Source organism: Ranitomeya imitator, chromosome 1, assembly GCF_032444005.1.
Source record: "Ranitomeya imitator isolate aRanImi1 chromosome 1, aRanImi1.pri, whole genome shotgun sequence".
NCBI classification, from domain to species: Eukaryota; Metazoa; Chordata; class Amphibia; order Anura; family Dendrobatidae; genus Ranitomeya; species Ranitomeya imitator.
The window spans coordinates 943,118,934-943,131,178 of NC_091282.1; the positions used below are offsets into that span (position 1 = coordinate 943,118,934).

The 12,245-nt window shown below is 41.3% G+C and overlaps 1 protein-coding gene across 2 annotated transcripts in view; it reads right to left on the bottom strand.

The window, feature by feature from the left end:
* The window catches only part of PPP3CA (protein phosphatase 3 catalytic subunit alpha), a 413,429-nt gene that overhangs the window by 107,120 nt on the left and 294,064 nt on the right, over positions 1-12,245 (bottom strand). For both annotated transcript variants that reach the window (XM_069743640.1, XM_069743639.1), the window contains exon 6: positions 1,996-2,135. In XM_069743640.1, coding sequence (XP_069599741.1) covers positions 1,996-2,135 — 140 coding nt within the window. The remainder of the gene's footprint in view (positions 1-1,995; positions 2,136-12,245) is intronic.

Genomic DNA, 12,245 nt, shown 5'->3' on the forward strand with positions numbered 1-12,245 from the left:
GCAAAAAAAAAAAGGGTGATATGACATGGTTTACCGTATATAAACCATGTCACAAATCATGTCGGGTTTAGGAAGGAGATAGCAAAAGCCGGTAATTGAATTACCGGCTTTAAAGCTATCTAGCGCTGTATGAAGTAATAATATACATACATATATGTGTCTAATGACATATATAGAGAGAGAGAGAGAGAGAGAGAGAGAGAGAGAGAGAGAGACAGTGTATATATATATATATATATATATATATATATATATATTTTTTAACACATGGATCCCTTGTATAGCCGTATGTTGGTTTTGCAAGCCTGCGAGAAAAACACGCAGTACGGATGCCATACGGATTACATACGGAGGATGCCATGCGCAAAATACGCTGATACACCCTGCCTACGGAGGAGCTACGGACCACTATTTTAGGGACTTTTCAGCGTATTACGGCCGTAATATACGGACCGTATTGTCTTACGCTGAGTGTGACTCCAGCCTTAGACATTGACAGTGGCGTTTAGCAGGTTAATAGCCATGGATAGATGTTAGAGAAAGATAATGGCTGAATAGGCTAAAGGTACCGTCACATTAAGCGACGCTGCAGCGATCCAGACAACGATCCCGATCGCTGCAGCGTCGCTGTTTGGTCGCTGGAGAGCTGTCACACAGACAGCTCTCCAGCGACCAACGATGCCGGTCCCCTGGTAACCAGGGTAAACATCAAGTTACTAAGCGCAGGGCCGCGCTTAGTAACCCGATGTTTACCCTGGTTACCAGCGTAAACGTAAAAAAAAAAAAACACTACATACTTACCTTCCTGTGTCTGTCCTCCGGCGCTGTGCTTCTCTGCACTGACTGTGAGCACCAGCCGGAAAGCACAGTGGTGACGTCACCGCTGTGCTCTGCTTTCCGGCTGGCCGGCGCTCACAGTGCAGAGAAGCACAGCGCCGGGGACAGACAGCGGAAGGTAAGTATGTAGTGTTTGTTTTTTTTTACGTTTATGCTGGTAACCAGGGTAAACATCGGGTTACTAAGTGAGGCCCTGCGCTTAGTAACCCGATGTTTACCCTGGTTACCAGTGAAGACATCGCTGAATCGGCGTCACACACGCCGATTCAGCGATGTCTGCAGGAGGACCAGCGACGAAATAAAGTTCTGGATTTTCTGCTCCGACCAACGATGGCACAGCAGGATCCAGATCGCTGCTGCCTATCAAACTCAACGATATCGCTAGCCAGGATGCTGCAACATCACAGATCGCTAGCGATATCGTTCAGTGTGACGGTACCTTTACTCTACGAAATATGTTGGGAAGGGGATAAGATGGCCTTACAGATTAGCAGTCAGATAAACAATGCTTTGGCTGATCATTTGGTTGGGAGCCATCTCAGGGCCCCTGTACCTCTTGGGTCCCTGGGCGGCTGCAGGGGTTTAACCAATGGTATGTCCACCCATCTATCTCCTATTTACTAAAGCAGTATGGATAGACAACAGGTCATTAATGAGAAACTTGGAGTCAATTCATTATTTTTTGTTTGACCATTGTAAAGAAGTTCTTTTCAGTCTTGTTCATGTGTGACTTGGGCTACAAAATTTGTTTTTAACTTATTACTCAATATTGATTGTTCTCACAGCAAACACAAGAATTCAGTAGTCTCTGGTTCCCCTGAAGTGGAAACAGTAAGATCAGCACTATATATATCAATTTTTACAATCTCTCTGTTATTAAACACAGACAGATCTTGTCACAAAATGCCCAGAAACCATCAGGGGAAGATTTATTATTTAGGCAGCTCCATGCTGTACTGGCTGCGTAACATTTATGTAACTAAGGTGCGGCACAGAGACGTCGCTCAACTTCACCAGGAATATGAAAACAAAGCCCAAGTATTACCCAAAAAGGACCTTCCAAACATCTGGAATCAAAATGAGAATTGGGAGCACAAACCGAAGAGAGAATACAGAGTGACAGACTCATCAGTGTCAGTTACATTATAACCTACTTACCTGTAAAAATAAGAGCACCCCCTGACTGTGTTGTGAGTGAAATGTTCTTGGCTTTTCTCATTACCAAAGTCTTCCAGGGGGTCTGACCACAAAATATCACACATGGGCCCATATGCAGGGGGTTCTTTAAAGCGATCTAACTGAGAAAAGCAAAACAACGAGAATTAATCCAATTTCTGAAATAGACAAGTACCGTATATAACAAATTAGACTTGAAGTGTAAGCTTTGCAATGTAATAACTGGGTATGAGAACACCCTCATATAGGTCCCTCACAGCTCATGTAAAAGATTCCATAAGACCATGATCTCATATGGAAAATCCCTGCTGACAATAGTGCAGTGAGCTACCTCCAGATATAGCGATTGCTGGGGACAGCTTCATTTTACCTCCACTTTTCAATTCACTGACTGCAGAATTACATAAGCCTATTCAATTAATACGTTATCATGTAAAGCTACTGGAAGGGTAAGTTACTCTTTATGGTGGCCCTTTCCTTTGGCCTACACATGGAGATCCAAAAACCGGAAAGAGTTAAAGTGAAGCTCTCCTGACAGATCTCTTTTAGGCTGTGTTCACACGTTCAGGATTTTTCCGCTATAAAAACGCTTAGAAAACGCTGTTACTAAAATACTCACCCGGCTCCCTCGAAGCGTCCTCTCCGCGATGCCCCTTCTCCAGTATGAGCGGTCACGTGGTGCCGCCCATTACAGTCATGAGAAACCAAAAAACACCAAGCGCACAACTAATAAATTGTATAAAATAGGTGTCAGCCGGGGTGCAAAAAGTGGCCAATGTACAACCAGAAAAAAAAAAAAAAAAAAAAGACCGGACAGATTACTGTCGTATTGTTCTATTCTTGCATATCGCGCATTACTGCCTCCACACCTGGCTCATGGGGTTTTTCTCTCTTGCTTGATGATCATGGTTAGTTGGTGTAGTGGGCGCCCTACTCTAAACCATTTTGCTTGTACGTTTCTTGGCATATATTTTTCTTTCAACAATGCTACTTTGGGGCAGGACTCGGACACGGGATTCAACTCTTCCCATTTTGGGAATGTTTTCATCAATGGGCGTCTATTTGACTACTGTTTGACCTTGTAGGTTCTAAAAGGGGATGTGCAAAGAAGAAATAGTAGAAGGAGGAGGAAAAAGGAGGAAGGAAAGAAGGAAAAGCATATTTATAGGCCGTATTACGGGTCATGTGCAAATATATATTATATGATATTTTATTAAGTAAAACCTGATTGTTATCTATTCCGGATGTTGTGCTGTTTAATAAAACTATTTTGATATATGCACGCATTTGGGTCTCTATTAAAAAAATATTTTATGATGCGTATATGTGAATTATACATGCGGTATGTGTTTAATACCCCCGGGGGCTGAATGTGGCTTGTATGTTTATGAATGATAAATCTGGCTTTATGTGTTGGTGTATACATGGGTTAGGGATTGACAATTTGTCCCTTTTTCCCGGTTTCCTATTCACACTATCTTGCCTTTTCCCCCCATATATTTTCATCAGTGGGGGGGTTTGCCCTTATGATTTAGACATTTTTCATGTCATTTGACTTCTTTTGCCCTATGTGTGTATTTTTTTTTTTTTTTCCCTTTGGGTTGATATTCTGTATATGCACCCCTGATTAGGCTGCACAAGCTTGCCCACATCCTGAGTCTTTCTGTGCTCCTTCAAATGACGGTAGCTTGTCATTTCTCTTTGACTTTATGTCCTCAGGCACAACAAGTACTGCATTTTACTATTGCCCGCTCCATGCTCATTGGCACCTCTTGCCACACTGCGCCTGCGCACTGTTATTGCCAGGCTCTCTCTCTGCTCTGCAGGGAGGTACGTCTGTTCTAAATGCCGCATGTGCAATGGTGAACACAGCTTATTGCCGTCCACTCCATGCTCCTGCTCACCTGATCTTCATCAGGTCTGTATCATTAGTTGCTATATTAACAGGACTTGGTATCCACACCACATCTTCCCCTGACGAAGCCCTATTCAGAGGGCGATACGCGTGGGGTCACGTTGCCTTGGTTCCGGTGTGCCTGCACATGTGGATTTTGTCCTCTGTTACTCCTCTGGGTAATACTGCACCTCTTGGCTCTATTATGAGTTATTTAACCCGCTAATCGTACTGGGCACTGTCTTACTGCCTGTTTCTTGTTTGGGGTTTTTCCCCCATGCGTCCGTTATGAGTGATCGCTTGTACGTCACTATGTTATTGTGCAGTTAGCTGCTGTTTTCCGCTCTTTTGCATGCACTTTTCCATCAGTTTGGTGGCTCAGGGCAGTCAGTATTTGTGTCCAGGTTTTGGGTATGTCCCCATTTTGACCTCATGAGCCAGGGGATAGGTTTTCCCTTTACATTGTTTTGCAGGCATATGATTGTATACTATAACACTATATGTTTATAATAACGGAGGGACCAAGTTGTTTATATGCATTGTTTCTAATTATGTTTTAAATTTTCTTTGTGTGGTTTGCCAATAAAATTCTTGTTACTTTAAAAAAACAATAAAATTCTTGTTACTTTATATGAGTTATTGTTGTTTCATATGTCCGTGGTGTGCATATATATATAGTGGCCCATTACAGTCATGACTGTAATCGGCGGCACCACGTGACCGCTCATACAGGAGAAGCTAGCGCTGAGAGGAAGCTGCGAGGGAGCCGGGTGAGTATTTTATTAACAGCGGGCGGGCGCACAGGGGGTGGAATGGGACAGGGATCTTTATTTTAAACACGAAAAAAAAAAAAAAGGATTTTTCATATCTTCTCTCCAGCGAACGCTGCTGGAGAGAAGATATGAATGGCGGCTTCAGCACCACGCTGGGGGGACAGCGCTTACTGTAGTGCTGTCTCCTGCACGGCACACGGACTGCACACGGACAGCGTCCGTGTGCGGTACGTGTTTTACACGGACCCATTGACTTTAATGGGTCCGTGTAATCCGTGCGCTCCCACGAACACTGACATGTCTCCGTGTTTTGCACACGGTCTGTGAAAACACGCTGACATGTGCAGAGACACATTGATTTTAATGTGTCTACGTGAGTCAGTGTCTCCGGTACGTGAGGAAACTGACACCTCACGTACCGGAGCCACTGACGTGTGAAACCGGCCTTATACAGTGTACTTATTTTCGAGCGTTCCAATTCCCAGTTTTCTTTTCTTCAGTCCATGTTGATTCCTAAATTTTACCCTGCATGCTATTACTCTATGATCTGCTATAAACCTCATGTTGTATCAGCCCTGCATTACTTGAACAGCTAGAGGAAGTGCCATGTCTATCTGCTCAGATAACACTGTAATCATTACCTATATATACCTATGATAACATTACCTATATATTCTTGTAAATAATCTAATAGATCATACATTTACAGTCAGAGAGACTGAACTGTGATCTCCTGCATTAGAATTGTCAGACAAGCACTGTGCAGTCATCATCATTATCTTTGATAATAGTTTCTGACAACGCAGCGGAAAACTTAAGGGGCAAATTCAATGCAAATGCATCAAACAGGAACTTCTGTTGATTGTTTTATTTTCTGTGTAGGAAACTGAATTCTCAATGTAATTCTCAGGTGGTCCCTATCCCAACTAATCACAAGACCTATATAAAGAGAAGCATACTATGGATTTCCAAGTTGCAAGGGACAACTGAATAAGGTCATAGTAGCTGATTTTTATATAGTATACAGGCATGGAAAGGTTTGAGATCCCCTGGTCAAAACTACAGGTATTGTGAACAGTTAGCGAGTTGAAAATTAAATTATCTTTGAAAGGCCTAACATTAACCTCTGAGTGACAGAGCCAATTTTGTACTTAATGAGCAAGCCAATTTTTACAATTCTGACCACTGTCACTTTATGAGGTTATAGCTCTGGAAGGCTTCAACAGATCCTACTGATTCTGAGATAATTTTTTGTTTTTCTTGACATTTTCTACTTGATGTTGGTGGTAAAATTTCTTCGATATGACTTGCGTTTATGTATGAAAAAATGGAAATTTGGCCAAATTTTTGAAAAGTTACAAATTTTCAATTTTTGTGCCATTTGATCAGAGAGTCATATCGCACAAAATAGTTAATAAATAACATTTGCCACATGTCTACTTTACATCAGCACTATTTTGGAAACATAATTCTTTTTTTATTAGGAAGTTATAAGGGTTAAAAGTTGACCAGCGACTTCTCATTTTTCCCAAAAAATTTACAAAACCATTTTTTTTTTAAGGACCACCTCACATTTGAAGTGAGTTTAGGTGGCAATATAACAGAAAATACCCGAAGGTGACACCATTCTAAAAACTGCACCCCTCAAGGTGCGCAAAACCACATTCAAGAAGTTTATTAACACTTCAGGTGCTTCACGAGCACTAAAGCAATGTGGAAGGAAAAAAATTTACATTTTGCTTTCACCAAAAAATTCCTTTGGAACCAAACTTATTTTGGTTTCACAAGGGTATCAGTAGAAAATGGAACACAAAATTTGTTGTGCAATTTCTCCTGAGTACGCCGATACACCGTATGTGGGGGTAAGCTACTGTTTGGGCGAATGGCAGGGCACAGAAGGGAGGGAGCACCGTTTGACTTTTTGAACACAAAATTGGCCGGTATCAATGGTAGGGCTCAGAAGCAAGGGAGCACAGTTTGACATTTTGAATGCAAAATTGGCTGGAATCAATGGAGACCCCCTGATGTACCTAAACAGCGGAAACCCCCCAATTCTAACTCTAACCCTAACACAGCTCTAGCTCTAACCCCAACCCTAATCCTAGCCCCAACCCTAACCCCAAACGTAACCCTAGCTCTAACCCTAAACCTAGCCCCAACCCTAAACCTAGCCCCAACCCCAACCAAAAAATGAAAAGAAATACTTTTTTTTTTTTTTTGTTTCATTATTTTTACCTAACTAAGGGGGTGATAAAGGGGGGGCATGATTTACTATTTTGATCACTGTGACATGATCAAAATTAACCAATAGGAGAAATTTCTTATTGTTGCTGGGTGCTGGCCGGCAGATCTCGGCAGGCGCACTGTGCATGCACCCGCCCTTTTCTTCCCAGAAGAAGATGCTGAGGGTCGAGGGACTTAACCGGGGGATGCAGGAGGTGCTGGAGGTACTGGGAGGGCTCGAGGGGACCCAATTTCTCTGTCCACTGATGTGCTAGCTCATATCTGAGGAGAGAGAAATAAATAGGAAATTAGCCCTTTTTTTTCGGTTGCTGTTATCCCATGAATAACAGTGATTGCAACTCTAGGGTCGGTAAAAACCGACCCAAATCATGTTGTCCGGGGTCTCAACTAGCCCGGTAGCTGAGACCCCAGAGAATTTTCAACGTTGTGGGCCTCCCGGCAGCCATATTCCCGGAGTCCACCGCCGCACAGGAAACCATGGAAAGACTGCTGGGGGCTCTGGCCTTTCACAAAATGTCGGCAGCGCCCCCTGCAGCTCCGGGGACACAGCACAGCACCGCCACCGAGACACAGCGCAGCGGCATGCCGATTAGCTATATCCGCATTAAAAGACACACCCCCATTTTCCCCCATATTATAAGGAACAGATAACGTTAAGGCATTACTAAGTGGATACTGATTATTAATAGTCGAGTTTGGCGTTAATAGTTAATATCGGACCTTAATAGAGGTGCAGAGAGAGAGTTCCCCCTTAAAAAAAATAATTTAGCATTTTCGGAGGGAAACTTGTCCGTTATCAGAAACCATCAGCTTGAGCCTTTTGAGATAGTCTATTGTTGATTTTGATGAGTGTTTAGGATCATTATCCTTTTGCAGAAACTATTCTCTTTTCAACTTCAGCTTTTTTACAGATGGTGTTTTGTTTGCATCAAGAAATTGTTGAAATATCATGGAATCCATTCTTCCCTTTACCTGTGAAATGTTACCCGTGCCATTGGCTGCAACAAAACCCCGAAGCATGATTGATCCACTACCTTGGTTAATGGCTGGGAAGATTTTCTTTTCCTGAAATTCGGTGCCTCTTTTCCTCCACACATACCTTTGATCAATGTGGCCAAAGATCGGTCCACAGGACTTGTTTCCAAAATAGATCAGGATTGTTTAGATATTCTTTTGCATACTTCTGATTCTGAATTTTATGGTGATGATGCAGGAGAAGTTTTCTTTTGATGACTCTTCTATGAAGGCCATATTTGTGCAGTTGTCTCTGAACAGTAGAACAATGTACAATACCTCCAGAGTCTGCTAAATCTTTCTGAAAGTCTTTTGCAGTCAAGCAAGAATTTGATTAGCCTCCCTAGTAATCCTACGAGCAGCTCGCACTAAAATTTTGCTTGGTCTTCCAGACCTTTTCTTGACCTCCACTGTACCTATTAATGGCATTTCTTAATTAAATTTCGAACTTGAGGATGATACAACTTGAAAACGATTTGATACATTCTTATAGCCGTCTCCTGCTTTGTGGGCCTCCACCATTTTCATTTTCAGTGTGCTAGGCAGCTGCTTAGAAGAACCTATGGCTGCAGTTTCTTTGGACAAGGTTAGAGGCTGGGTTTTTATAAAGCTGGGACATTTGCAGCACCTGGCCTTTCCTAACGATGATGGTGAACAAGTCATAACCCAAGCAAATTAAGGTCTGAAACCTCGGTCAAAGTTATCTGAGGACACAAATCTCCAAGGATGACCAAACTTTTGCACTGGCCCATTTTCCATTTTGTAATTTTTATAATGTAAGAAATGAAAATATTTTTTTTTCCTAAAATACAAACAAAATGTTTAACTTTAGACCTTCTAAAGATCACTTCATCTTCAGCTTGCTTAGCTTTTCATAATAACAGTAATTTTGACCAGGGGTGCCCAATCTTTAACATTTCACTGTATATAATGGGAACTAGTGACAGAACAAAATAAAAAAAAAAAAAGTGTCAGTTGAAATAAATATTTGTGTTCCCCCATGATACATCAATTCCACAACATTTTTTCCCTCATAGCTTTTTTGCCATTCCTCTAGTATTCATCCTAAATAATGTATGAAAAAAAATGAAAACTGGTTGCTACTATATAGTGTACCTTTCATATTCTAAAACTGTAATCAGTGCTAACAATGTCACACATTAAAAGGACTCTGTCACCAAGCTTGTCACCATATATAGGTACCTATTACTTATAGATTAGAAATTTAGCTACATTTGATTTTATATCGCGACCCGTTTCTCATGTTCTATCATTGTCACCTATTAATACTGAATCTTGAAAAAGGCTATGATGTGCCGAAATGCCGAGTTTATTTATATCTGATTTTGTTTTGGATCTGAGATATATATTTTTTTCCTGCCTTATATCTAATAAATTAACTTTTTGAGTGCCGAAGTTCGCCATTTTTTCTCAATACTGATGGGTAGAATAAAGATCATTTTCTCTCCGATGCATTCGGCTACGTCCAGGCGCAGGGCTGCATCATAACACTGTTAACCTGCAGAATAACCACATATCTGCAGGTTAACAGCCTTCTTTCTGTTGACAGATTCCCTGGATTAATCTGATGGGACATTTACTCACATAAATTAATCTTCCCCTAATAGCTTCAATCATGCTCCTGTGGGTGTGACTCAAGTTCCCTATAGCCACGTAACGATGATTTTACATCAGAAGATCTGAGGTTAGTTCTACAAGATATCTGGCACACTCTCCCTGTCAAGTTCCTTCAAAACTGAATACAATTGTGCCTAAAAGAACTGATGCTGTTTTGAAGGCAAATGGTGGTCAAGTTTAGTATGGTAATGAAGCTGAGGGCAGTACACCTGGCTTCACTGCCGAAGCCCAGACATCTATGAGGTCGTGTGCATGCATTAGAATTTAGGGACTGACGAGAGGCCACGGGTGTGGTATGGAAATTCAATCATGCTCATAGGGCCATGGTTGAAACTACTGAGGGAGGACTAGTCCTGGTATATAAAGACCCCACCGGACTAGTCCAGAATAACTTGCATATATAAGTTGATTTTGCACAAATAGGTACATTTATATAGTACAGAAGACATTTTAATGCAAGAATAAGGTTGTATGATCTAATAGTGGTGGTTTCACAGTGTTTGGGGACCTAACAGATTTCATTTAACCAATAAAATAACCCAACTTTAAAAAAAAATCCCTTTTAATGTAATGAATGTGAGTTATTACTTGTAACCAATATTCAGGGTTTGAAGTGATTCAGTCCATGGATGGACTCCTGCAGCAAACCTTGGGAAACCTTTCATAAAATAAGTTGCAGTTGACGCGTCACATTGATTCATACATCTATCAAGCTGACTATTTCAGTCAGGAAGGAAAGTAAAATGTAAATAATTCAGCGATGAAACGGCAAAATTTTAGCCCAGGGCTTAATATTATTTGAGGGGAATGAAGTGATATTTCATCGCATTGACGTTCAATTAAAAAGAAGAAAACTTTCATTAGAAACATGCATTCAGAGATTCGGCTTCAAATGTGTATCATAAAATATGCAATACGGAGCTGGAATTCCAAACTTATTTTAGGCTTGTAAATTATTCATGGCTTTGTAACTGAAATACTCAGGAATGAAATAATGTGTTGATAAATATGCAGATTGCATTTCAAAAAGCCACTTATTACCGACTGCATATTCAATAAAAAAAAAAAAACGTAGTAAATATGCAATTATGCATTCAATTTATTAAAAAAAAAACCCCGCTCAACCATTTGGATAATTTGAAATTCTGGAGATTCTTGATGGCAAATAATAGATCTGTAAGAAGAGTGGAGCAAGAGGCGTTCAGCAACTTCGGTACTTACACTTCGTGCCTCCTACATATTACATACATATTACTGTTACATACAGTCATGGCCAAAAGTATTGACACCCCTGCAATTCTGTCAGATAATACTCAGTTTCTTCCTGAACATGATTGCAAACACAAATTCTTTGGTATTATTATCTTCATTTAGTTTGTCTTAAGTGAAAAAACACAAAAGAGAAATGAAGCAAAAAGCAAAACATTGATCATTTCACACAAAACTCCAAAAATGGGCCAGACAAAAGTATTGGCACCCTCAGCCTAATACTTGGTTGCACAACCTTTAGCCAAAATAACTGCGACCAACTGCTTCCGGTAACCATCAATGAGTTTCTTACAATGCTCTGCTGGAATTTTAGACCATTCTTCTTTGGCAAACTGCTCCAGGTCCCTGATATTTGAAGGGTGCCTTCTCCAAACTGCCATTTTTTGATCTCTCCACAGGTGTTCTATGGGATTCAGGTCTGGACTCATTGCTGGCCACCTTAGAAGTCTCCAGTGCTTTCTCTCAAAACATTTTCTAGTGCTTTTTGAAGTGTGTTTTGGGTCATTGTCCTGCTGGAAGACCCATGACCTCTGAGGGAGACCCAGCTTTCTCACACTGGGCCCTACATTATGCTGCAAAATTTGTTGGTAGTCTTCAGACTTCATAATGCCATGCACACGGTCAAGCAGTCCAGTGCCAGATGAAGCAAAGCAACCCCAAAACATCAGGGAACCTCCGCCATGTTTGACTGTAGGGACCGTGTTCTTTTCTTTGAATGCCTCTTTTTTTCTCCTGTAAACTCTATGTTGATGCCTTTGCCCAAAAAGCTCTACTTTGGTCTCATCTGACCAGAGAACATTCTTCCAAAACGTTTTAGGCTTTTTCAGGTAAGTTTTGGCAAACTCCAGCCTGGCTTTTTTATGTCTCGGGGTAAGAAGTGGGGTCTTCCTGGGTTTCCTACCATACAGTCCCTTTTCATTCAGACACTGACGGATAGTAAGGGTTGACACTGTTGTACCCTCGGACTGCAGGGCAGCTTGAACTTGTTTGGATGTTAGTTGAGGTTCTTTATCTAACATCCACACAATCTTGCGTTGAAATCTCTTGTCAATTTTTCTTTTCCGTCCACATCTAGGGAGGTTAGCCATGGTGCCATGGGCTTTAAACTTCTTGATGACACTGCGCACGGTAGACACAGGAACATTCAGGTCTCTGGAGATGGACTTGTAGCCTTGAGATTGCTCATGCTTCCTCACAATTTGGTTTCTCAAGTCCTCAGACAGTTCTTTGGTCTTCTTTCTTTTCTCCATGCTCAATGTGGTACACTCAAGGACACAGGACAGAGGTTGAGTCAACTTTAATCCATGTCAACTGGCTGCAAGTGTGATTTAGTTATTGCCAACACCTGTTAGGTGCCACAGGTAAGTTACAGGTACTGTTAATTACACAAATTAGAGAAG